Genomic DNA, 27,292 nt, shown 5'->3' on the forward strand with positions numbered 1-27,292 from the left:
TAAGATCAATATAATGATGATAAATGAAAAATCTAAAAAATATTTTATACAATCTTCTTGCCGGGGGAGTGGGGGATAAACCCCTACCTCCTAAGTCTGCCATTGAACGTAATTTGTAGGTGCTAAGATCAAAAGTCTAAAGAAAAATAATAATAAGAAAGTGTTTACTTCCGTGATTAAATGTTAGTTAAAATTAATAATATGTAAAAATTATAATATTATAAATATGCAAGTTAAATAAAGCAATATCAAATATTTGAAAAGTTTAAATGAGATTATCTGTTATAAGTAATCACTAAATAAAAAAGAATGTGATCGACAAAGATAATTAGAAAGTCTCTATTTCAGTGATTAAATGTTACAAAATGTAAAAATAATAATTTTATAAATATGTAAATTGAATAAAGTAAGATTAAATATTTAAAAAGTTTAAATGAGATTATAGATCTACCATTCAATTGCAAATATCTAAATTCTAATATAGTTACTTTAGGCTAAATTTTATATTTGATTTTTAAAATTTTTAATTTGATGTAAAATATTAATTTATAATCTCATTCCGAATCAACCTATAAAAATTAGACAAGTTAAATAATTGAAGTTATATGCGATGATGACAAATTTCACATTATTATTATTATTATTATTAATAGATTACACTCTTCTTATTTTAAATTAATATAAAAAATAAATAAGGTACAAATACTAGTATAATAAAAATCTTAAAAAAACAATTTGTTTTTTCCCGCGTGTACTATTTTTACCCGCGTATATACTGCGTAAGTTAGAAGCCACAGCTATAAAAAAGACACTGCGTAAGTTAGAAGCCACCATCTTTTTAAAAACTATAAAAATGACACTACGTAATTTAGAAGCCACAATTTTTGCTGCTACTAACTCTTCCGGCGACGATTCCCATAAACCCTAAATCAACTTTCGCCGCCGATCAATCTGCCCATTATCTCGGGTTCTTGATTTAAGAAAAAAACCAAGAACTTGTTGGTTTTTTAAGATGCGTGTTTTAAGGTATTCTTAGATTATTTTGTAATACATGTTTTAAGCGAAAGTGTGAGGCTATTTGGAGCGCAGTTCGGTCAGGGTCTGATCAATTTTCCGATCAAAAAAATAAGATTTTTGCATGCATTGTTTTCAAGAACTTGCTTTCTGAAGTTACATTGTTATTCTTAGGTGCATATGAAATAAAAGAAACTGTTGTTTTCAAGAATATATTGTGTTGTCAAGGAAATTCAAGAAATCTATTTTTTTTTAGAAGAATTGTGTTGTCATTCTCTATATGTATCGTCTAGACTAATGATTTTGATTGTTTCTTAGAGAATGGGAATTATATGTTCTCTGATTTTGTTATTTGAGATGGCCTTTTTGATCTCATTCGTATTCCAAGTTTGAGTTTCAGCCTGCCTTCCACCGAATATAAAATAGAGGCGAGCTGCTGAGGAAATGGCAAGTCTTGCTGTTATGCAATTTAATCACTTAGACTAGTTGCTCAAACTCTTCAGTGAGTTCTTATGTTCCTTCATTTGTTACTTCTGATATTGAGGGCATATGTTTTATACCAAAATTGATATACATTTTCTCCTCTTAGTATGATGTTCCATTCTAGTATTATAACTTTTTCTTATTCATATGAATATATATGACAACTTATATCTTTTTGCCATGAGATTTGTTTTCCCTATAGGGCTGTTATTTTTATGTTTGTTATTTTTTTTAACTAGTGTACTCCTATTTTGAACCTAACCTAGTTTCCGCCAGGTATCTGTTGCTATAGACATTACGACCTGCTATGTTAAGGTGGATGACAATGGTAAGTTTAAGTTTATTTGACATTGATCTAATCAATTTATTATTTAATTCATCCGAAGTTGTACTTTCTCTTGAAGGATCTGGTGGGTGTTTCACGAGATGGACTGGTGCTGATGGGAGAGAAACATGGTAATCTTTTTGCAAAATGTTGGACTGACATCATCTTTTCTATTGTAGCGATGCTATTGTTACGTACTTTCTTTTGCCTGACAGCTTTGATGTTCATAACTTGGAATGATAGTTGTAATCTATAGGATTGCTTGCATGCATTACTCAACTGCGAGGCTGTTTGACGGTCTGCGTTCATTAGTATCTTTTTACAGATGTTCTTTTATTTATTGTTATGTGGTTTTACTTGTAAATGGGCTAACTTGTATGGCTGTACACAACACCAAATATTGATGCTTACATTTTGGTTTTACTTGTATTGTAAGTTGCATGTACATTGCCTTCCTGGTGCTTCATTTGCAATAAATACTTTCTTTACCTTAACCGTCTCCCCAAAAGAAAAAGGGTAGCTTGAGGGAGGTGGGTGGAGAGAGACATGAAATATGTTTTTGTTGATCACTATTGTATGTAGAGATGCTTTGATTATTTATTCTTGCTGAAGTTGAGCGGGAACATCAATATTGGTGCTAAGGTACTTTAAGGCTAGCTTATGGATACAATATTTGTGTCTGTTTCTTTCATCTTTTGTCATGCTTCATTTTTTCTGGCCATTTTAACATGGTGGCTCAGTTTTATGCACAATATAACACTGAGGTGAGTTGTCTTTCCAACCTTTTGACTGCTTGTATGTTGCATGTTTTCTTTGATTAATACCTATCAAACGGCCAAATGTTCAGAAATTAGATGCACTCATATCACAAAAAAATGAATTTTACAACAAAATCTGACCAAGATCATTCAAGACTATGTTCATAGTTGCTTATATCATTTACAAAACAACAAAAATTGAACAAGGTCATTTAAGATTATGTTTGGTCTGAAGTTAGGCAAAAGATAAATTTACAAACAAAAATAAATAAACTAACTTTAGTTTCAAACTGGAAAGAGTTCCATCTCGTCTTCATCCGTCTCCACATTCACGTGACCGCGATGGCATTTTCGAGCCTGGTATAAAACTTCGTACCAGGCTCTGAAATGCCATCGCAGTCACGTGAATGTGGAGACGGATGAAGACGAGATGGAACTCTTTCCAGTTTGAAACTGGAGTTAGTATATTTGTCTTTGTTTGTAAATTTATCTTTTGTAAGGGTTGTTAAACATAGTCTTAAATGATCTTGGTCAGTTTCTGTTGTTTTGTAAGTGATATGAGAAATGCCAAACATAGTTTTGAATGACATTGGTCAGTTTTTGTTGTAAATGTCATGTTTTTGTAATATGCATGCATGTACTTCAGCAATTGTTGTAATTTCTGAGCATTTGACCTTTTGATAGGTATCAATCAAAGCTTGCTCTGATCTAGTGGGTGTTGCTTTTGCCTTGAGGTTCATATGTACTGGTCATAAGAGACCGTGAATGTGTTTGATCTTACTTCGGGCACCCTATCTTCAAAGTTTCATCGATGAAATTTTATCCTTGCGACCAGTCTCTCAAGAACTCTACTAGTGAAATGGTAGGTCTCCAGTTTCCTATTTAATTTCCTACCCTATTTTTTTAAATCTCATGCTGTGTCTTCCATAATTGTTCCTATAATAATGATTTGGCTTTTGACTGAAAAATATGGAAGTCAGGTTTCGGCTCTGCTTAATGTCATAGAGGGGACTCTTGGTCTGTACTTCTCTTATGATGTCAATATACCATTGAGGTGAATTGTCTTTTCAATATTCTGACTGCTTGTATGTTTCCTTTTTTCTTCTTTCCTCGTCTTGGGGTACCATTAGAAATTATCCTGAATTCGAGCTCTTTATTCAGACCATGAAGAAAGATTTTGACTTTGATCCACTTGATGTGACAAAATGGATCTGCAACATTCATTCTCAAGCTTCAAGATCATTTATCAGTTTGTGAAACATGAAAAAATTGCCATGTACTCGTAATTCCATTGCATTAAATTTTGCAACATTTCATCAAAGTTAAAATGTAACTCTGAGCATGAAGTTATATGTTTTGGTTAAAGCCAACATCTGTCACACTTCTTGCCGTAACATTCTCTTATACTTGTCTCTGTCGTATTATATATTCAAAATGTGAAAGTACATGTAAACCATTTGCCAATCAGTCTTAGAAGGGAAACGTATCGTAGTATTAATACAGCACTAGTTGCTCGCCTACTTTCTCAAACCTTTTAATACACTTTATAGCTTATTCTCTTTGACATTCATATTCCTCCCTCTTATATCATATTCTACTGAAATTTGTGTTGGATCAATACAACAGGCCAAACTGATTTTTGGGGTGAAGCAGGTTGCTGATCTATTTATTTAATTATTTTTCGTTGAAGCAGAGACTTCATTGTGTTTTGAAAATTGCATTTCAAGAAATATCTGTGTTGGAACTGCATTTTTTTTTTCATTTGTTAACTCGTGAGATGATTAAATTTGTACATTTGAGGTTTTTTTGGACCTTAATTTTTTGTACAATTGTGTTGGTTCAAGAGAATTTTGTCCTTTTTCTCCAAATTTAAAAAGAGTTAATATTCATGAAACTTAGAAAGGAAAAAAAAAACATTTTCCCTTGTTTAGTTTTGTTTCATATTTCAAATATCCAAGTCATATATTTATATTATTTTCGCCTAGTTATCAGGGTTATAAATTTCCTAATTAACTTACGGGAATGAAAGATCAATTTAGGATCAAGTATAATGCACATATATAATGCACATATTTTTGTGAAATTTATTTCATGATGTTGTTTTTCTAATGGTCTCATTTAGCCTTTATCAGCTTTAGGTAATGGCATAGATGAGTCATTTTTACAACGAAGGTATATCAGCTCCAAATGATAAAATTGAGGGGTATATCCAACATTTTTTCTATTAAATATTTAAAAAATTTAAGGTGAAATTATAGTCATTATTATAGATAGATGTATTATTGACGGCTATGTCAAATATAGTTAATTTAGGCTAAATTCTATGTTTAATTTTATAAAACTTAATTTAATATGTATAAAAAATAATTTATAATCTCATAACTAAGTTATATACCATAATAATAAATTTCACATAATAGATTAATTCCTTTTATTTTTAAAAACAATAAATAGATAAATAAATGTCCAAGAAGTACTAGAATAAAAATTTATAAAAAATACTATATTTTATATTAAGTAGTTCTTTTCCGCGTTTTTTATTTTTCACCGATTAAAAATTACCATAAAAGATACTGCGTAAGTTAGACGTAGACACTGCGTAAGTTAGAAGCCACCATCCTTCAAAGCCTATAAAATAGACGCTGCTTAATTAAGAAGTCACATCCGTCAAATTAGAGAAGCAAAAGAAGTCACCACCGGATTTCTGCTATTAACTTTCCCGGCGACGATGCCCGACCAGAACCCATAAACCCTAAAATCAATCTGCCCAAGTAAATTGCTCTTCCCATTATCTTCGTATTCAGAAAATTTAGGAACTAGATTATCTCGGCATTCTTGATTTAAGAAAAAATCAAGAACTTAATGGCTTTTTAAAATGCATATTCTAAGGAAATTGTTGTGTATTTGAAGTTAAGTTGGTTATCTTTGATTCATATTTTGAGAAAATCAAAAGAAATTGTTGTCTTTTGGAAGTAAAAGTGGCATTCTTGAATGCATGTGTTAATATTCTTGCAGCCAATGTTCAAGAATTTGAGTACTGAGATGGGAATGCAGAAGCTATTTGGAGTTTAGTTCGGTCAGGGGTTCTCTTGTATTGACGATTTCTGATTCAATTTTCCCATAAAAAAAAGAAGGAAAATTTGAGAACTCGCTATTGTCAGATTTTCTTTAAATTTTTTGCATGTATTCTCTTTTAAGAAAAATTCAAGGAAATCTGTTTTCCAGAATATATTGGTATTGTAAGTATCGAGAAATTCAAGATATCTATTTCTTTTTAATAAGAATTGTGTTCTCATTCTTGTATACTTAGGATATTTTAAGAATTTGTTTTTACTTTTTTAGGGAGATGGGGAGCATTAAGCGAATGCCCGAGAATATTTGGAGCTCAATTCGGTCGGGCGTTATCTTGTATGATTTCTCAAGGGTTGTTGAGGAGTTGGTTTTCAACAGCCTCGATGCTGGTGCTGCCAAGGTACTTATGTACCCTTACGATTTTATTAGGTATTGAATGGAACGTAGTGGAGTTATTCTTGAAGGCCCACTCAAAGAACTTGAATTATTTTTTTTAGTTTAATTACAAGAAATTTTGATTTATAGTATTTTGAATGGAAGATACTCGATTTGACAGACTTTCGTGAACTCTCTCATTGTCCAGTTCATTTACATTGTCTATAGACTTTTTGATTTTGATTGTTTCTTAAAAGTTGAAATTGTGCCATGTAAGCTAATAGGGAATTATATGTTCTCTGATTTTGTCAAGGTTTTGCGGATCAATAGAGGTGAGCTGCTGAGAATATGGAAAGTGGTGCTATTATGCAATTGAATTGCTTAGACTATTTGCTCAAACTCTTCAATGAATTCTTATGTTCCTTCTTTTGCTACTTCTGATATTGAGGCATATGCTTTGTATGAGAATTGATGTACATTTTCTCTTGTATGATGTTCCATTTTGGTATTATAATTTTTTTCCCAAATGTATATAAATAACAACTCTATTTCTTTTTACCATGAGATTTGCTTCCTTATAGGGTTGTTCTTTTTATGTTTGTTATTCTAACTAGTGTACTTCTAAGTTGAACCTAACCCAGTTTCCCACCAGGTATCTGTTGCTGTAGGCATTGAGACCTGCTACGTTAAGGTGGATGACAATGGTAAGTTTAAGTTTCTTACCATTGATGTGAAGAAAGTTCTACTCAATTTATTATTTATTTCATCATCTGAAGTATTACTTCCTCTTGAAGGATCTGGTGTTTCACGAGATGGACTGGTGCTGATGGGAGAAAAATATGGTAATCTTTTTGCAAAATGTTGGACTGACATCATCTTTTCTATTGTAGTGATGCTCCGGTACATAATTTATTTTGCCTGTCAACTATGATGTTCATAACTTGGAATGATTGTTGTAGTCTATAGGATTGCATGCATTGCTCAACTGATAGGCTGTTTGACGGTTTTTGTTCATTAGTAGCTTTTACCAGATGTTCTTTTATTTATTGCCATGTGGTTTTACTTGTTAATGGGCAAACTTGTATGGCCGTACACAACACCAAATATTGATGCTTACATTTTGGTTTTGCTTGTATTGTAAGTTGTTCATGTACATTGCTTTCCTGGTTCTTCATTTGCAATTTAGTACTTTCTTTACCTTTACCGTCTCCCCAAAAGAAAATGGGTAGCTTGAGGGATGGGGAAAGAGAGAGAGACATGAAATATATTTTTGTTGATCTGTATGTAGAGATGTTTTAATTATTTATTCTTGCTGAAATTGAACCGGACATACATATTGGTGCTTAGGTACTTTAAGCCCAGCTTATGGATACAGTGTATGTGCCTGTTTCTTTCATCTTCTGTCATGCTTCAATTTTTTTGGGCCATTTTAACAGTTTTGGCCATCAAATCTGCCCAGGTAACTCAAACAATGACCTAATGATTCAATTAACATTGTCCCTCACCTAAACCCCCTTTTCTGGTAGCCGAATGCAGGATAGTTTTATGTTGCATTTGTTAAAATTAGAGCCAACTGTCTTTGAGTCTGAATTAGAAATGTAGGATGGTTTTGTTCTGTATTTATTCGAGGTGCTTTCTACTAGTTGTAATCTGGGCATTCACCATATATGTGCACCAGCGACGTCAAAATACAGCCATTCAGATGATATGCATGCTTTCCCAGCAAGCTTTGGCTTTAAAGGAGAGGCTCTGAGCTCTATTTCTGACTTTTCTTTGTTGGAAATTGTTACTAAAACTCATGGGAGGCCAAATGGATATCGGAAAGTTTTGAAGGTAAGAGTCTTTTAAGATTTAGTTGGTAGTATCCTATAGTATAGGTATAAAACTACTAATTCGATCTTTGTTCTCGCCAATGTTTACAGGGAGGCAAGTGTTTGTACCTTGGAATTGACGATTGTAGACAAGATGTTGGTACAACAGGTAATTTTGTATATAGCCTACCTGATACCAAAGTTGACTGTTGTTTGCCAATAAGGAAATTTGTTGGGATTTTTCTCTTTTCAGTCATTGTTCGTGATGTATTTTACAACCAACCAGTTCGAAGGAAGCAAATGCACTCCAAGTACTTCTAGTTCTCTCACTATTCAAACAAATGAAAAATAATGATTACATACTTCTCTTTTAAAGCTGTACACTGACCGACCTGATTGATCTTTTGGTTTACATATATAATCTGGAAGCCCAAAGAAGGTGTTGCATGCTCTGAAAGAGTCTCTGCTAAGAATCGCCCTTGTTCATCCCAGTGTCTCCTTTAAAATTGTTGATATTGAAAGGTCTGTCTTTATTATATCAGCTAACTTAAGTTAGGATATTTTCCGTCTGGTTTTTTAGATTTTGTGCATTTGCATGCAGTGAGGATGACCTGCTTTGCACTCGTGCTTCTCCTTCTCCATTGCCGCTATTGTCCAGTGAGTTTGGAATTCATCTGAGTTCCCTTAACAAATTGAATGCAAGTGATGGTTCATTCAAGCTCTCAGGATACATTTCAGATCCTGATGTTTACACAGTGAAGGTATACAGGCCCAAATTGATGAATAAGAGGTGTGATAAGTTATCTTTTCTACATTCTGTTTCCCTAACAACCACTGCTCATTTTGCAGGTCCTTCAATATTTCTGTATCCACTTATTTCAGTATATTTTCCTGACCAAAGAAAAACGGAAGACTAATCTTTGGTTAACATTTGCCTGTTTGTACGGTGTTCTTGTTTTCCTTGACCTTCGTAATGCAGATATCAATTCAAGATTTGTTTCCAAAGGACCAATACATAAATTACTTAATAACACAGCTATGAGTTTTGACAGAGCTTCTGACATTGAGAAGCGAAGTAGATCTCAGATATATCCTCTGTTTATGCTGAACCTAAACTGTCCAAGATCTTTTTATGATTTTACTTTGGAGCCTTCAAAGACCTCTGTGGAATTTAAGGTGAGATTTTTTGTTGTGATTTATGGTTTAATTTGTTTTGGGGTTGGGAAACAAATGTGAGGCTTTGGATTTATTTTATAAGAATTGAGTTTGTGTTAAGTGTTTATTTTGTAGAACTTAGTAGGTTGAACTGGCTAATCATCACTATTTATCACTTATCCTATAGAGATTCTAAGTATTAAAAAGGACTCCCTGACCCAGCAAGGTCCTTGCGTCACAGTTGTATATGGAGAACAAAATTATCGGGCTTCTTGTGGTTGCAAAACCAAGCAGGCTGATGTTAACAAGGACATGTCTGTCAGAAAGTTATATGAAAGGAGGCAAGACTTTATTAGAATGGTTGTTGAGAGTGTCATGATACCTCTGGAACCATCGTTAAAAGGAGGTCTTCTTAGTCAGTTGCCAAAAAGAGGCTTGTTCTCACTTCTATCCCAAAAGAGATGTGATACTGAATAGGGAAGGGCATCGATTGTAGACGGTGTCTGTCTTTGGAGGGAGGATTATCGGAGAGGAGTAAGGCTAGTTGTCAGTATTGGCTTAGGTTGCCTGTCAGTACGGTCTTGTATGAGATATAGTCCACATCTTAGGAGGAACCTGCTCCATTTGAACACTTTAAACTACTCCAACGTTCTAACAGTTTTAGTAAATACTAGAAATCATTAATTAGAATGAGAGTATGAAGGGAAAACTAGAATAGGCACTGAGGAATCGACAGAATTTCTTATTTTTGCTTGGTGAGTGTAGGGAAGTGGGAGCACTTGTAAGCAGAGGACTGCATTTGGTTCCTCTTAGTTTTCAACTGCAGACTATGGACTAGATCAAACTTGAGAACTATTGCACTTTTTAGGATTACTGTATTTTGTTTCAACTGATTACATTGTCTGATTACATCGACTTCGATGTTATGTTATTTTTTCAGAAATGCTGGTTGTCACCAGCTCAGATTTTTTATATTTTTTTCTAAAATTAAGATGTTCCATTCATTGAAGAGCATCAAGTAGATGCATAGTTACAATGAATGGAAAAGCACTAACAAAAGAAACTAATGAATCCCTTTTCAGTGTCAATCTAAGACAAGTGAGCTAACAAAATCAAACAACTATTTAGTGCTAATTACAGTAGTCATATTAGTCCAGCAAAAAAGATTCAGTGAGCACTTTGTTTTGAGGGAGTGATTTTTTTATAAACAGTAACTTGTATTAGATCCAGAACAGTACTTAGTTAGATGGTACTGAAATCATATTTACATAAGGGACTATATATTGCTTCTATATCTACCTGTATTGAATCAAGCTCATCAATAATAGACATAGACTCATTAGAGTATAACTAGTTACACCAAAAACAGAGCAGTGAGGTAAAGTTGAGCTTGATCTTCTGAACTTCATTTTCTACACCTTCATAGCATCTGGTGTTCCTATCCTTGCACACTAGCCGCCACTCACCAGATGCCTGCTGGGATGAGTTTCCACCTACGCCTATTATTAGCTATTACTCCTACCACCTTCGCCTATTATTAGCTATTACTCCTACCACCTACACCTATTATTAGCTATTACTCCTACATCATCCCAGCTTCTCAGAACTTCAGAAACCTTGCCTGGCATGACACATGTTAGGCTTTTGAGGTTAAAGATAATACTCCATAACCTGCCTATGAACTTGCAATGTAGAAATAAGTGGTTGACTGTCTCAGCAGTCTCCATACTCAATACACTTTGAACACATTGGAATTCCCCTCTTCATTGGATTATCAAGTGTAAACACAATTGCTCTTGCTAATAGCAATAAAAAACAGGAAGTTTTTTGAGATTCCATCAAAACAACCTCCTATTCCTCTCATTCCCTGTGGATCAGAAGATAGCAGCAGGGATCGTCCTCCAAATCCTTTTATTGGCTTTATCAACTCTGCACAAGCTCCTTCAGATGTGCCTCTTCAATGAACATGCTCAAAGATCTGTGGCTACTGTGCAGTGCAATAACAAATGGTTTACAGTTCCCCTCTTTTCCGAACATATAGCACCTGTTTACTAATTGGAAATCTTTCCTATTGAGATTGTCTTGAGTCAACAGAGGAGTATGATATTCCTCTTTGTACCATATGTAGGTTATCAGGAGTGATTTGACTTATCACCACAAAAAGACAAGAAGGGGATGGGGGGAGAGGCGAGGTGTGGTTCTTGTTTGTCTATTAGAGCATGTCACTTGTTCATTTTTGTTCCATGTTAGATGTGCAATCAAATTGCCTGAAACAATGTGCAGCATTTAACTGATTGTATTAATCTCATTGATGGCACCATGATACTGATTTTGTGTTGATCTCCCTCTGTTGGCACCATTGATACTGATTGTGTTTATCTCATTAAGCTATTTTAATGTGTTTTACGAGAATCTCTTATGGTAACTAATTGGTTCTTAATGCTACTTGTAGGATTGGGGCCCTGTCCTTCTCTTTATTGAGGATACTGTTGCGAATCTCTGGACTGAAAGTAACTCTGCTGGTGAGATTTTTATGCAACATCACTTAGTATTCATTGTATCTGATATTATTTGTACATGTGGCTTTGTCCACTTCACAGTCCCTTTCCCGTAGGCTGTAGCCCCTCACCTGCTCCCCCTAAAAGAAAGGGGGAGGAGGGGGATTGTGGAAGGTTGGTTTTAGTGGAAGAGAGAGTTACTTGTGCATCAGATGGTGCAAAGCATTTCAGCATTGTGTCATCGTTTAGTTTTTATCTGTTTCTTTTCTCTTAAACTACTTTTAGGAAACCTAGATAAGAATATAGCTATAGAAGTATCCTCATCTATTGCTACCCTATTCCCTGCTCCTTTTTCCAGATATACCTGTGAATCATGAGATCAGGAAAAAGAGGTGCAGGGCTCAGAGTTGCAAAGATACACTTGAACTTCTTTCCCCGCTGCCAAAGAAACAGATCAGAGAGTGCACTGTCAGGAGAGATATTCAATCTCCGCAGAATACTCTGTGGGAAAGTGCTTCTGCGAAACCTGATCCTGGGCCCGGGTTCCTCTGTCAGATTGAAAGTCCAAGTCGGTTAGTTGATGGATCTCTTGCTCATTGCACAGTTGGTGTAAACTGGAAATCCAGATGCTCTGTGCAACCCCTTTCATCTAATGTTTCACCTACAGAGAATTATTTCCTGGATAACAAATTCAGTGCTTCAGCTACCTCCAGTTATAAATCAGACTGCCTGCTAGGTTCAGGATGGGAGAACGAGTCTCAAACAATTTTAGTTGGCAAATCAACAGAGGATGCCTCATTTAAGGAGTCTCTTGAACTTATTGACAGTTCAAATATGATGCATGAGAGAAGGAAACCATTCATGCGTAGCTGTTCTTTGCGCAGAAGCCTGATACATGATGGAACATCTTTTGATAGTGATGAAGACGTTAAGTTTGGAAAAAGTGACTGCAGAACTAAACAAAATCGCCTTGAAGATGATTATAGTGTTGAATTTGAAGTTGTTCATGATGTTAACCGGGTCTTACATCAAAGGCCTACTAGAGGCAAGGAAATATATTTTGAGAAGTTCTCCAGGTGCAAAACACAGAGCAGGGCATTGCAGCGGACAAAAAAAATTTCAGGTGATTCAGAAAAGTCTTCTTTAACCAAGGACATTCTAGATGAAGATGATCATCTTATGGACTTCTTTAAACAGACTGAAAACTATCGTTCTGGCCTACCATCTTTTAGTCCAGAACTATCTCCTCTGCCAGCATATCCCTTGCTCGGGAGCAGATCTCTAGATGTTAATCCTTACATCTCTGAAAATGAGCTTGAAACTTCTGTTAAACATGAAGTTGGTGTCACGTATAATTCTGGAAACATGCAATGTAATCTCTTGGTTCCAGCCATAAATAATATGGGAAAAGAGGACTGCTTGTTTTCAAATCCTGCAAAGTTTGATCTTGATTTTTATGCTTGTTCTAAAGAGGATTTGGGCTGTATAGGGGGACTTGATCCGTGGGACATTTATAGTTCAGGTCCTTCTGAATCCTATTATGATGGAGATGATTTGTCACATACACATTCTCATGGTGAAAATCTTACTAATTGTTTGACACCACGAGCTATGCTCTCCTCTTGGGTGGATGGGAATTCGCATAAATGGAATGATGCTGGGAGTCGAGGTAACACAGATAAGCTTATAAGGAAGAAGAGTAGAAGTCATTCAGCTCCTCCATTTTATCAAGGCAAGAAGAAGTTTTTTGCCACGAGCGAGTCTTCAAAAACGGCAGCAGGAAATAACATTATTAAGACTGTTCATGATGTGCCACTCATGCCAGGTAATTTGTCCTTGAGTGCTTGTTTGTTTTAATAATCAATGATGACAAAAAATTTGTGCAACTAATTAATGTTCTTGCCCATCGTGCAGAAACTAGAGCAGTAAGAAGACTGGGGGATTCTACAGAAGCTATCTGCTCGGAGCTTCCACAGCAGTCATCCCATCAATGTGATCAATCTTCCACCCCAAGTTGTGGTGATGGTGTTTATTCTGATGAAAGGTACGATATCAATTTTTTGGGGAGGTTTAGGTCTCTTTCTGATATTATCTCAATCAAATATGTTAGTTACTCACACAACCTGATGTTTCTCTCTTCAGGCTAAGTGTTAAAATGAAACTTGTTGACATCTGGAATAGCAAATTACAAACTCAAGGAGAGTGCATAAGTACACGCTATGGGGAGTTAAAAGAAGGTAAACCATTCCTGCCATTTATTCCTGTAAAGGAAGGCCCTTGGCCTATCACAACCTCAAAAGTCAGATCATGAGGGGAGGATTGCCCAAGTCCATATAAATAGACCTCCAATCCATGCTCCAACTGATGCGGGACTCTAGCCCCCCACCCCCACCCCTCACTCTAACAGTTCCCGTATTGAATAAGAGCTTAATTTTTGTAGCGCATGTTTCAGTTAATTTGCTTGATTTCCTTCACCTACTTTTCAAGACTAAGCCTGCATTCTTACTAAACATGAAAGCATTAGAGATTACAGTGTCTCTTTCTCAGTGTCCTAGGCAACATAGTCTCTTTCAGATTCCATATTGCTTATGTGCTGATCTTGTGATAGAATTGTCATGCCTGACATTTTTATTCGAATTTTCAGAATTTGCACCAACAAAAGAAACTCAAAGTATCTTAGATTCTGGGACAAAATGGAGGGACTTCTGTCCAGAGATTACAGTGGAGTACTTTAGCTATATCTCAAATGTTTTTGTGACTTCTTCTCTGATTTGTTAAGATGACAGATTTCCTTTTCCAATATGAGATGCAGAGCGGCGCTGGAACAAAGAGTCGTAAGAATCAGGATACTGTACTCAATGTCACTTCTGGCATATTGCATTTTCTTGGTGATTCATTGGTTCCTAATACCATTGATAGAAACTGCCTGGGTGGTGCCAAAGTACTCCAACAGGTTGATAAGAAGTTTATTCCGATTGTGGGCGGCACAACACTTGCTATAATTGATCAGGTCCATTATGGTCTTTCTTGATTTTTCATGAATTTCCTTATAATGCATTTACTTTAGAATTGTTTATTTTAGGGATCTTTTGGTTAGACTCATTAGCCAATATTGATGTCAGCATAAACTTCTACGTACATAGTATAATAGTTGTTGGCCATGTAAGTAAAAGTAATATCTACATAACCATGTATCACTCAGTTATCCGCATGATAAAAAAGTAAGCTCGACATAACTAATGCAGCGTTTGGTTGGCGGTATTTAACCATTCATTATTAAGAGAACACATGTCAACAATGCATGGATATTAGTATTTACAGGGGAAAAATCCCTTTATAAAGTAGATTGTCCCTATATAGCATCACTCGGTTATTATTCACTGCATAAGAATCGCGATATTATTATTCACCGCATAATAGTTTTTACATTATTATTACAACATAAACATTCCCTGCATGACTAATACTTCAACCATGTAATGTCGTATTCTATTGCAATTAGTGATAGTACTGAAGAAAAGGAGAGTGATATAGGGTGCTTTATCTTTGTTTCATCACTTTCTGACCGTCTGGTTGAGTATATTCTTTTGTAGAAGCTGTGGCGCCCATGCCAAAATAAATGTCTGTCCCTTTTTACATAGTCAAGATATTATGATCTTTTGTTTGATTCTAGCATTTATCTTCATTGAGTGTTGCACATTGTCATATTCTACAGCATGCTGCAGACGAGCGAATTCGTTTGGAAGAACTGCGTGAGAAGGTAATGATTGTCTAAAAACTTATTGATGTGTCGTTTCAACGTGGAGTCGGTAACTTAGTGAATTATCAGGTTCTATCTGGACAAAAAAGAACAACAACCTATCTTGATTCCGAGCAAGAATTGGTACGTTATGGTCATCATATGTGATTTAGAGTTTATCTTTGCCTTGCGCCGCTTGGATTGTGGGGAAGTCTTGAAACCATTTATAATCGCTAACATTGATATTTGAGTCTTTGCCCATGCTTTTGCAGGTCATGCCTGAAATTGGTTATCAATTATTACACAACTATGCTGACCAAATTCAAAACTGGGGTTGGATCTGCAACATTCATTCTCAAGCTTCAAAATCATTTACCAGGTAAGTTACGGATTTTTGTTTTAGATTTTTTTACAACCAGCCTATGGAACTTGAGAAAATTACTACTTACCAGAAATTTCATTCCACTAAATTTTGCAACATTCATTAAGGTTGAACATAACTCTAGCATGAAGTTATATGTTTTGGTTAAAGCAGGAACTTGAATCTGATTCACAAGCAGCAAACATCTGTCAGGCTTCTTGCGGTAACATTCTCTAATACTTGTCTTTGTCATATTATACATTCAGAAAGTTAAGTAGATGTAGACCATTTGCAAATCAGTCTTAGAAGGGAAAGATAATATATAGTATTGATTGTTGTTGTTAATACAGGATTAGGAAGTGACATCAACTATTAGGAAACAAGAATTGGGATTAGGAATTATCGGGAATAAAGCTAAGTTATATTGTGTAAATACACAAGGGCTGTGAGAGATTGCACACCAACATTCTCGAACCTTTTACTACACTTTATAGCTTATTAACTTTAGCATTCCTATTCCTTCCTCTGAAGTATATATGCCTGTCTAATTGTGGAAAACAAAGCATGATAAGCACAAGCACTTCTTCTCAGTCTTGTCAATCCATTCTGAGGTATCAATACAACAGTTTATATCTGTCCTGTGTTCCATCTTGTTTAAAGCAAGAAAGATTTTTGGGTTTAGGCTTCCACGGGTCATTTGTGCGCATTGTCTCTTAAGGTTCATTTTATGTTTTAATTGGGTTGATTATAGCTAGTGAAATATGAATTGTAACTTCTAAAAGGGAATATCTTTTTTGTTCTAATACCATCAGTAACAAGACAATATAGAGGTTTACACGTGTTTAAGGGAATACTGCACTAGCTAACGAGATACATTTGCACGTGTTTCACAATAAAATGGTTTTCTTGGTACTACAGGTTCCCTGTATTCTGGGTGTTAATCTAACAGATGTGGATCTGTTAGAATTTCTTCAACAGGTTAGTCCATTGACACTAGCTAGCTCTCATATTTCACTCCATTTAATCAACTCTAATCGTTCTCATGTGGAATCTTGCTTCTGTTCTTGCTTAAATGCTGTGTCATGTTCTCTAAATAATGTATTCGATTGCAACTCACAGCTTGCTGACACAGATGGATCATCAATAGTACCTCCATCAGTGAATCGTATCCTGAATAACAAGGCTTGCAGGAGTAAGTTAATATTTAATTTATGAATTTGGAGCTACCTTGAAGGCTCTCTCACCTCCACCCACCCCCACGTAAGAAAAAGAGAGAGAAATGGGAATTAGGATCACTTAGATTTGAGATATTTCTCTTTACTTCTGATGTCTTCGATTTCATCTCCGATATGGATATAGTGGAACAGAGGAATGAGGATCGGCATAGCAGGCCAACTAATTCTGGGGGTGAAGCAAAATCGATGGATTGATTCCTGATTTGCCGTTCTATTTATTTATTTACTTATTTTTGTAGGCGCAATTATGTTTGGAGATGCATTGTTGCCTTCAGAGTGTTCTCTCATTGTTGAGGAGTTGAAGCAGACTTCATTGTGTTTTCAAGTGAGTAGAAAATTGCATTTCAGGAAATATCTGTATTAGAACTGCATTTGGTGGTATGTCTACAGGAGGAATTCCATATTATTAATGACTGTAATATCTTTTCATTTGTTAGTGTGCTCATGGGCGGCCAACTACTGTACCTCTTGTCAACTTGGGCTCTCTGCATGAGCAGATTGCTAAGTTAGGTTCATGGAGTAAGGGTTCCTCCGAGGCATGGCATGGATTACATCGGCATGCAATCAACCTAGAACGTGCAGCAAAGCGACTAAGATCAGCCGTATCCTAGTGTCAAAAATCTCTCGTTAGTATACCTTTCCAATATATAGCCATAGTAACTCATTCTGAATGGACTGTAAAGAAATTTGTGACGATAATGAAATAGGTTATTTGATTGTAACATAACTCAACTGTTGTCATAGTTAAATTTGTATATCCCATTCTAACCTTCTCTTTTTGCTAGACAATATGAAGTGATATTGGAACAATGGTACTATAAATCTCCTGAAGATGTGGAAATTCCATTTACATGTTTGTTCTAGTACCTCTTCACCCTTGTCACAGTGGAGCCAGCTGCCCAACCCAGCTATGCTTCCACAATTCAAGCTGCAGAAGAGTTGTATGAAACTGATCTCTTTAGTACTCGAAAAGAAATTATCGTTAGCAACATGCTTAACACGTATTAATAGCTTCGTGATTATGCATTATCCATCTGAAAAGTGTCTATCGACACCTGATAGAGAATGACAAGGATGGATAATGTAAAATCACTTCTCTATGATTTGTTTTTGAACCTGTGACATTTTGTATCCCAAACTAGATTGTATGAAGTTGCCTCCAGAGGGGGCTAAAGTATTGACATTCCTAGGGAATGTAATTCCTAGAATCAAATTAGACACAGTAAGAAGGAAAATCTGAATTGCTCTATGCATAGCATGTGGTATGGATTGCAAATGCCAACAAGCAGAGAAAGAAAAATTAATTCAGTAATTACAGGAAACTGAAAATTTTGATCTAAAAGATTTTCTTACTAAGTTTTATTATTATTATTATTCACAAGTCAAATCCTAAGCAATTCTTTATGACATGATTATGTCATTAAAGGATGGAACTCCTCATGAGTGTTCCTTTTTCTTTATAAAAAAAGATGGTGTTAGGTTAGTTTGGTACACTTTGACTAATTCATCAGATATTTGCTACTGTATTTTTCACTACTACACTTTTTTACTTTTAACCGATATACTAGCACAGCACTGACTAACTTTGCTTACAAAATTATTTCCCTTCCAACTTTTCCTTTGGTTTCTGTTAAAAGAATAGTTTGTATTTATATGTTCAATTTCCTCTTTTATATAATGCATAGATCATTTGTCGGTAAGATATAGGGGGAAGGGACCAAGAAGTCAACAACTTTTTCTATTTTTTTTTTGAACTCCTATAATGTGCTTTTAAAAAAAGAATTGTATGAAACATTTCTTTGAAATTCAGAGCACAACCCTGCATCATGTTTTGACAAAATCTTCATTCCAAAAGTAAAAATTACAGAGCAAATGGAGAAATCAAAATGAAAATACTATTTACTATATAGTTCCTATAAGCATGGTCCATAAGTACATTTTTTCACACACAGAATCATCCTGTAATAGAATATCATCAATCAGTGGCTAACGCACAGTAGGATCAAAAACTCCGGCTAGAGTTTTGGGGCTTCTAGTCTCATTCTAATTTGCTGAAACTTAGTTTCCAAATTGGTAGTTAGCCGGTCATGTTGTAGTCGTCTGCATGTATATATGGATGATAGCTCCCAGGCACTTCCATCTTTCCCATTAGCTGGTCCATTCCTGCATGTCCATTTTTATCACTCAAATGCATAAAAAAGATCAAGAACAGGACTAACCATTATAGGTCAGCTACCTAGAATCAACGATATGAACCCTGAATAACAACTCAAGCTGCGTTTTGATCTAGGTGTTGGCCAAAGATGGATTTTGTCAGTCCTGTTCTCTCATCGTTGTTACAGGTGCTTCGAGTTTGGATTAAGTTTTAGTTGAAGACAAATTCTTTTGTGCAAGAGAAGGTGACAATTGTGAATGTGATGCATTAACTCCATGAGAAGTTTTAAAGGTACAGTAAGTTTTTCTGACAAAAACATAGCAGTTTAAAATGCAGGTCTTCAAATGCTATTGATGTCCTCGTGAAACATTGAATGAAAGCAGAAAGTACATATAATTCATTATGATTCCTAATATGCAGAAATTCCCATCACCTGGACCTGGTGTGTGTCTATCACTTTCGATGACATTTTGAGAATTCGAGACCAGAAACAATTTTGGCTATGGAGCTCATATTTAGAAATTTTGACAGAAGAGCAACTTCATTTATATCTAAATATTAGAGCACTACAGTACAGAGGTAAAAACAAAATGATGTTATAGGAACTAGAAAAACATACTTGGATTAGACATTCCATAGAAGGACATTTGGCCATAACTTGCAGCAGGTTTTGAACTACCGTCTGATGGAAACATAGGCTCGGGTTTACTGGTTCGTGGATCTAGTGAATGCATTCCAGAGCTCACGTCAGGGTTCTCATAGCCAAGATCTTCAGCCATTGAAGTAGGCATGTGAGAAGACTGCAGATCCTCTGGCTTTGTTTTCTTTTCATTGGGCGACTCAACCTCTGTCTCCACCTCTGATTCAGTGTTGTTTGTTGCTGCAACCTGTTGCTTCCTTTTTGATCGAGCACGCCTATTTTGAAACCAATTATACACATTTGTTTCAGAAATTTGGCCATGTTGAGATAATTCAGAAGTTATCTCTTTGATCTTCTGTTTGGTTGGAGTTCCATTGCCTTGTTCAAATATGCGCTCAAGAATCTGAAGTTGCATAGGTGTTGGAGTCCAGCGTTGTCTACCAGTGATTTTATGACCAGCAGATGTCACCAGTGGATCGCAGTACAGATTTCCCAGCCTGGCTCCTGAGGTTGCAGGTACAGATTTTGCTCACATTAGATGAATTCAAATTCAGAAAGTAATATTAGCGATCACTACAAACACATCAAGTTGAACATATGGATGTTAAGCACAACAAATTAAGACCATTAATAAGTCTAACTGAGAAAACTATCGTCCTCCAGCTTCTTGCATCATGGTTAACAGTACAATCATTCACTCTAAAGTCGAATGAAACCAATACTAGTATCTTGAAACATGGAAATGGTCGTTTATCATATACAAAAAATTTGAAGAACCACTCAAAAGGAGGAGGTTATATTGGGTTTCCTTTGAATCGATTTCATCGAATAAAAATATGAAACCTAAAGTCTGCAAAATCCACCTGTCATTGAACATTGCAATCAATTAAAGATTTCAGCATACAGTCATGGATTGAAAGATTTCCAGCTTCCATGTTACTGGCAAGTTTCACTACTACATTTTTTACAAGTCGCCTAACTAGTAAAGTTGTTGTCATGTTACGGGGAGATCAAGGGTTCAAGCTAATGCATGGTAAAATTACGTACAATAGACCCTAACAGTTCGGTCCTTCCCCGGACCCCGCACATAGCGTTACAGGATTCTCAAAGGATTATGTGGGAGAGATAACCTAGAGGGAACTATATTTGGATGGGTAGAGTAAGAAATAAAACTAAAGAATCAAATGAGATTCTATACCAAAAGTAAAAAAATTCAAAAACTTAAGGAGAATCAATACAATGAAATTCTATACCAAAAGGAAACACAAAACTTTGAATCTTTGAGACATTTAAGCTGAATAGAACTATTTGAATTTATTTTTACCAAAATTAACAGAAAAGGTAAGAATTATGAAATGATTTCATTTTTCTATTTTCTCTCAAGTTTTTGAACTTCAATTCCTAGAGGAAAAAAAAAAGACAAAATCAACCAAAAGAAACAGAATAGAGAAACCATAGCTAAAAAAGACACAAAAATTGATAAAATTAACAGAAAAAAAAAAGGCCCAATTAGATATCAAGACCAAATATAAATATAAAAATAGACGAACCAGCAAGATCGTGTTGTGAAGCCATGGATTTATGCAAATCAACAAGCTGTTCACAAATAGTAGCATAAACAGCGATTTGCTTCCTTAAAACTTCCATTTGCTCATCCGTCATCACTTTCACAAACATCCCACCACTGACTGTTCCGTTCAATTCCTCCGCCGTCTGCTGCGGCGCCGACACCGGTGGCTGCTGCTGCTGTTTTTCCCAATCCATAATTTTCCTCTTTGTTTTAGTCAATTCCTTAAAAGGGTCATCACAAAATTGTATCTTTGAAGTAAACAGAGAGAGTGAGTAAAAAAAGGGTAACCAGAAAGTAAAGCAAAAGCGGGAGAGAAGAGAAGAAAACTACTGACTACTACTACTCATCAACAGTAAAAGACAAGATTTGGACGTATATATAATGTGTATATTCTCTAATATACACTTAAAGTAGGACCCTTTTTTTTTAATTACTAAATTGAATGACTTTTTGGGGGTCTATTATTAGAGTAAGAATTAAATAATTATTAGAGAAATGATTCTCTTGGGATTGAGGCAATACCCATAAAACATGATGGACTATGATTTTCTTATAGGATTCTCTAATTTTCTTGGTTATGTACCATACCAGTTTTGGAAGTTAATGTTCATCCTAATTATGGGCATAAAGATTTTTATCTTTTCTGTGATTTTATTTATCTTGTTCCATTGTTCGTCAAGAAAATCAATTCGACTTTTATTTGCTATAGAGATTGCGGTTTGTATATTTTGTTTGCTAATATATAAATAGGACAAGTATATACCAATTCTATATCAGAACTCTATTTATATATTTCGCTTGCCAATATATACAAATATGATAATTAATTAAAATTATTTTCATAATCATAAAAAAATAGATAAGAAAGCATATAATAAATTCAAAAATTTAATACAAATCAGGAGAATAACGAGAATTAGGGAAGTTGTAGCAATGAATTACAAGAAAATTGATCTGCATTGATATATTTATTTATTTATTTTGCATCGAGAGTTTATCTAAAACAACTTCTTTATCTTGTTAGATTTTTGTATTATATATCATGTGATACGACATTGTCGCAAAACATTTTAAACTATACATGTCAATAATAATATATTTAGTGTAACTTTACAAATAAATATGAAAAAAATAAGATATACACGAACTTCAACCTTAGCTTCTTCTTTTTTTTAGAAAAAGAGAGATTATTGGCTCAAAAGAAAAGTTATTCAATAAGTATATATATTTTATCTAATTTATTTATTTAAAAAATAATAATATATTTTTTATATTTAAAATAATTACATTTACTATTAATGAGAAGTTTTTACATTTATACAAATATTATGATATATTTAATATTACAAATTTTAAACTATACTTTAACTTTAATTTGCTGGCTCAAAAATTGACTGTCTCATCTAATTTTTACTTTATAATGATTTAGGTAATAGTATATCTAGAGTGTTTTCAGAATCAAACTGGGTGTAAATATATAGCAAAGAATAGAAAAATGAATATAATATTAATTTACTGTGTTCATGATACACATGTGTGTATTTTTGTTCACATATATATGATATAAAATATAAATATGATAATACATATAATTTCTGAAAATGGAAAACATCAAAGCTCAGAATTTTTCACCAACCTATGATATATTTTTATATGGAAAAGGAGGGATTTTCATATATCTTGGTAAATACCAAACCAAAGTTTGAAACTTTTTTATATTTTCTATTTTCCCACCCACTATTTTACATCTATATTAGTGTTTGATTAAAAATTGAAAGATAATATTAAGCACAAATCTTTATTTTATTTCTTTTTTTCTAATTTCAACATTTCTTATGATTTTGCAAGCAGCAACTATTAATTTAGAGTTGGGACATTTATTTAAAAATTCAAGAGAGTCTCAAATATTTAAATTATGATTTGTTTTAATTGAACATGTAAATATATGATAAAATATTTTTATTTAATTAGATATTCTTGATTTGTATTTCTTACATTCTATTTTAGTTCACTTTAAGGAAAAAAAATCCTTTTAAAAACTCTTTAATCTTATTTTTTTACTCGACATACTTAAGACTTAAGATTAAAAGAAATTTTTGATACTTTCTACTTATATTTAGCTTAATACCATTATTTTTGTGTTTAAATAAAATTTATTTAAAAAATTATTAATATAATCTATTTCAATGTTTTTAATACAAAAATCACTATATAAATATATATTCATGATTTTTAGTCTTTATAAAGCAAAAATCATAATATAATAACAATAATAATATATTCAATATAATTTTAAATATAAAAAAGACTATGAAACGTGAGAGATTGAGTCAGATCCGTACTACAAATAATGGTTTTGATTTATAGAATTTGCTTGTGGATTAGAGTAAGAATTATAGTAAATGTCAGAGTGAATGTTTGAACATTATCGCACGCCAAAGACGGACGGTCGGTTCTGACACTTTGTTCAACTCATAATTATGTACTCATTAATCTTCATCCGTCATTACTATTAGATATTTTAAATTATCGAGAACATTATTCTAAATAAGAGGACATAAATGATATATATATTTGGATAGAAAAGTAATAGGTAATATAATCCTAATATGTTGTTTGTGGTATCTCGATTATTATCACATAATTTTAGTGTTATTTTAGTTACTATTACATTGTTTTTTATTTTGATTCTTTTATACTGTCTTGTTGGTGAGTTTTTAAAAACAGTCTCTCTTCTTGAAATTGTGTCTTCTCTTAATTTTATTGTGAAATTTTATTGAATACGTTATTATTTTTAGTGTTATTATTTAGATGATTGTATGTACTAACATGTAATTTTTGTAGTATAGTATTTGATTAAGTAATTATTTAACATAATAATTAGTGAATACGACTAGTTTATTAAATACTTGTAAGTAGTATTTTGCTTTTGTCTTTTGTGTTGTGGAAAATTAAAAAATTTTAAAAAAAAGTCTAGGACGAGTCTATCAACTACCCGGAATACGCGGCCAGTTTGCCGCCAATTTACGAGGCACGTTTTCTTCAATTTTGTTTTATATACCCCACCCATTGTGACATATTCTCTCATTTTCTTCTCTATATATTGATTATTTTCTTCAAAAATATATTAATGCATGCTAGAAAAAAAATAGGAAAAAATAGTAGCAATAATAAATACTCCATTCGATCTATTATATATGAATTGAAATAAAATTTATTTAAAATATTAAAATTTATAGTGTAAAATAAATAATAGATATTTGTCGAACTATCAATTATTTCATTAAAGTTAAAATAAGCATTTTAAAGTTAAATTGTAATTTAATTGACAAATATGTCATCTGTTTTGAGACGGAACTGACTAAAAAGGACAATAAGTCGTATAAATTAGAACAGAGTAATACTTGCCAAATTGATGCACAAACTAACTAGACAATGATTGATTACTTATTAACATTCTATCATAATCTTCTAACTTCATAATACCCTCCTATATAATAAGGTTATGTCTTCAGTAAGTTCAAATTTATCATGTCTTGTCAAATCATGTATCTTCAATACTTCTTTTAACTTTTTGTACCCATCATAGTCAATATCTCACACCTCCTTACAACGAGACACATTTGTGCATCTTGATCTCCATATGTCCTAACTCCTAATTATCTTAGTTTCTAATCTCTTATCTTGTTCACCACAAAAATGAAAATAAAAAAAAGTTTTAATATATCAAAATAAATTTGAAGTATCCATTTTGAAACCATGATCGATTTGGATTGGTGCCACATAAAATTCAATAAAGTTTAAATTTAAGATTTTTAATTAAAGATGAACAGATTTTCATACTACATCACAAATCTTTTGAAAATTTAAATAACTCAAATACGCTCAAGCTTACGCATCACAAACTCGAAAGTTGATGGTATCACATGTAAGCGCACATGCACAACCTTCTCTTTGTTTACGTTTTCATTTTTAATTTGTTCATTAATTAATGTTGAATGAATGTTAATTGTATTTAGGACATAATGACAAATCCATCAATCCAATTAAAAACAAAAGAGTTAATCAAGTCAATAAATCTAATCTAACATGTGAACTTCTGTTGATCCTATTTGTCAAATTCCCTCCTCTTTTGAAATTTAATAAAGGAAATATCAACAAGGACAAATATACCCCTTAACTATCGTAAATAGTATGCAAATATTCTCAGTCATACTTTTAGAACATTGATGTCCCTGCCATCCAAAAACTAAAGCATATAGGTCCTTTTCCCTAAAAAAAGAATAAAAAGGGACACGTGGCGCAATCTTATTCGTCAATAAATGTTTGATCGATAGATAAAATTATGACACATATATGTCAGTTAGTATAAAGGGTATACGTGTTCTAGTTTTTGGACGGTAGAGATACCAATGTCCAAAAGTATGACGGAGGGTATTTACATACCATTCACGATACTTCAAGGATATATTTATCTTTTTTCCCATCATGTTATCTTCTTTTTTTTAAGAAAAATATATAAATCTTCTCGATACAAATTTGAATAATAAAAAGGATTGTTCATTTGGTAAACATATTTCCCCTTCAAATTTTAAAATTTTGGATTCAATCCACTAAGTAAGCAAAAAAATAGAAGTTTCCATGGAGGGGTAAAAAAATGCAAAGAAATTAAAAGATGCAATTTTTTATTAATTAAATTATTAGTATAAAAAAATGTAGTTATTTTTTTTTCTTTCTTCTGGCTAGTTTTTGAATTGAGGCTTCACTTAAAATGGCTCTAGAGTACAAACATATGAATTTTTCGTATGTGAGTATATTTGGCTCAGATCATAATATAAATTCATTAAATAACTATAAATATAAAAATTAATTATGAAATTTGTCATCTAATTAATATGTCCTGCACTAACGTAGTTATGATGGTCTCAAAGTGTCCAATATATTATATACGGTTCAAATCATATTTTATATTGACACATTTAGTATTTTTAACCATCCTTAAAACTAATGAAGACCTATAGCACAATAACAAAGGTGTGTTCAAAGCTAATATAATGTCGGAATTTAAATTTGTCATAAAATTTCTAGTAACTCCGTAATAATAATGCTCACATGGCTATAAAACGTCGGTCACCCCCTTAATTAATTTGATTGAAAAAAGAGTGTAGAAATTGTTAGTGTGCTTGGAAATTGACTAGCTACCACACAAACAAACAGTGTTTTAACTTTCCACGACTAACACGAAATTCAAAGTTTCCCAATTTGGACTGCATCTTTTTGACAACAAAGTCCATCAAACAAAAAAAAAAAAAAGCTGTTTACTTCCTCTGAAAAACTAGACCTCTTTTCTTGAAAAAATATATTGATATGATCTGAAAATTTGATTATAAAATTTAAAAGTTTATAATATTTTTTTCATTTTTATTTAAAAAAAATTAAATTTAAAAACAGTAAAATAACATATTTATTTTATCATTCTAGTCAAATTTTTGAGCCAAAATAATTTTCCTTGTTGCAAATACAAAGAGGTTTAATTTTGTTGAAATAACAAATTAAATATCAATCGAAGTATTGACTTTGCACATCTCTTAATAAACTAAAAATAGAGGGGTAAGTTTATTGTATCGATCTTCGAATATAATCAATACAATGTCTTGAAATATGTATAGCTATAATTAGTAACAAGGATAAATTAGGAATCAAGTGCAAAATTATTCATTAATTTCATAAAATGAACAAATATAATTAAACATTTTAAATTAGTATAATGAACAATTATTGTTGGACGAAGAGAGTAAGAATGAATTTGACCTCGTGACCAAAATTTTATATTTAATAAATTTTGATTTCTGATCTTGAAGTTTGTCGATGGAGCAAACGAGGTTAAAAATTTATGATCTTTCATTTGTGTGACCTGATATATATCACAAACTTGAATCCAGTTTTGATTTGCTAAGTAATGTTAAAAGGCTTTTGATTGGACCTATTGGCTTAGAATGGAATGACACCTTATGATTTGCAACTCTCCTAAGATACCTAAGATTGTGAATCATCACCTAATATTTGGTCTTACTCCTTGTCTTTTGTATCTTATTTTTGGA

General features: G+C 33.2%; 2 protein-coding genes across 34 annotated transcripts; one reads left to right on the top strand and one right to left on the bottom strand.

The window, feature by feature from the left end:
- The first annotated feature begins 834 nt into the window (after window positions 1-834).
- On the top strand, window positions 835-17,636 carry LOC101258812 (DNA mismatch repair protein MLH3). 33 transcript variants are annotated; one of them, XM_026029472.2, is made up of 29 exons: window positions 835-1,516; window positions 1,774-1,825; window positions 1,902-1,953; window positions 3,265-3,442; window positions 3,561-3,634; window positions 5,923-6,052; window positions 6,680-6,731; window positions 6,822-6,869; window positions 7,706-7,860; window positions 7,950-8,007; window positions 8,092-8,149; window positions 8,268-8,360; window positions 8,440-8,599; window positions 8,688-8,703; window positions 8,818-9,014; window positions 11,446-11,515; window positions 11,850-13,316; window positions 13,406-13,535; window positions 13,634-13,728; window positions 14,136-14,212; window positions 14,304-14,501; window positions 15,207-15,251; window positions 15,321-15,374; window positions 15,503-15,609; window positions 15,763-15,814; window positions 16,510-16,569; window positions 16,711-16,783; window positions 17,066-17,151; window positions 17,264-17,636. In XM_026029472.2, the coding sequence occupies exons 4-29, from the start codon at window positions 3,392-3,394 to the stop codon at window positions 17,435-17,437; spliced, it is 3,780 nt and encodes a 1,259-aa protein (XP_025885257.1). In that variant the 5' UTR covers window positions 835-1,516; window positions 1,774-1,825; window positions 1,902-1,953; window positions 3,265-3,391; the 3' UTR covers window positions 17,438-17,636. The 33 variants fall into 33 exon arrangements, 26 of the variants coding, with proteins under 26 accessions (XP_025885257.1, XP_069149918.1, XP_069149922.1 ...); XM_019212375.3 differs by having other exon boundaries at window positions 846-1,026; window positions 1,403-1,516; window positions 1,902-3,442; XM_019212376.3 differs by having other exon boundaries at window positions 846-1,026; window positions 1,415-1,516; window positions 1,902-3,442.
- Window positions 17,637-18,608: 972 nt separating this feature from the next.
- LOC101258516 (WUSCHEL-related homeobox 8) lies at window positions 18,609-21,539 on the bottom strand. Its single transcript, NM_001348447.1, has 3 exons — window positions 21,172-21,539; window positions 19,601-20,125; window positions 18,609-18,989 (listed from the first exon to the last, which is right to left on the bottom strand). The coding sequence occupies exons 1-3, from the start codon at window positions 21,383-21,385 to the stop codon at window positions 18,904-18,906; spliced, it is 825 nt and encodes a 274-aa protein (NP_001335376.1). The 5' UTR covers window positions 21,386-21,539; the 3' UTR covers window positions 18,609-18,903.
- Between the last annotated feature and the right edge of the window lie 5,753 nt (window positions 21,540-27,292).

Source organism: Solanum lycopersicum, chromosome 2, assembly GCF_036512215.1.
Source record: "Solanum lycopersicum chromosome 2, SLM_r2.1".
Classification (NCBI taxonomy): Eukaryota; Viridiplantae; Streptophyta; class Magnoliopsida; order Solanales; family Solanaceae; genus Solanum; species Solanum lycopersicum.

Excerpts from the sequence above, each read along its gene's own strand:
- LOC101258812 (XM_069293817.1), top strand. The coding sequence starts at position 3,392 with ATGAAATTTTATCCTTGCGACCAGTCTCTCAAGAACTCTACTAGTGAA. Across the intron at positions 14,502-15,206 it reads CACTTGCTATAATTGATCAG|CATGCTGCAGACGAGCGAAT; the intron begins GTCCATTATGGT and ends CATATTCTACAG. Across the intron at positions 15,252-15,320 it reads TGGAAGAACTGCGTGAGAAG|GTTCTATCTGGACAAAAAAG; the intron begins GTAATGATTGTC and ends GTGAATTATCAG.
- LOC101258516 (NM_001348447.1), bottom strand. The coding sequence starts at position 21,385 with ATGGATTGGGAAAAACAGCAGCAGCAGCCACCGGTGTCGGCGCCGCAG. Across the intron at positions 20,126-21,171 it reads TTCACAACACGATCTTGCTG|GAGCCAGGCTGGGAAATCTG; the intron begins GTTCGTCTATTT and ends CTGCAACCTCAG. Across the intron at positions 18,990-19,600 it reads CTATGGAATGTCTAATCCAA|GAATGGACCAGCTAATGGGA; the intron begins GTATGTTTTTCT and ends ATGGACATGCAG.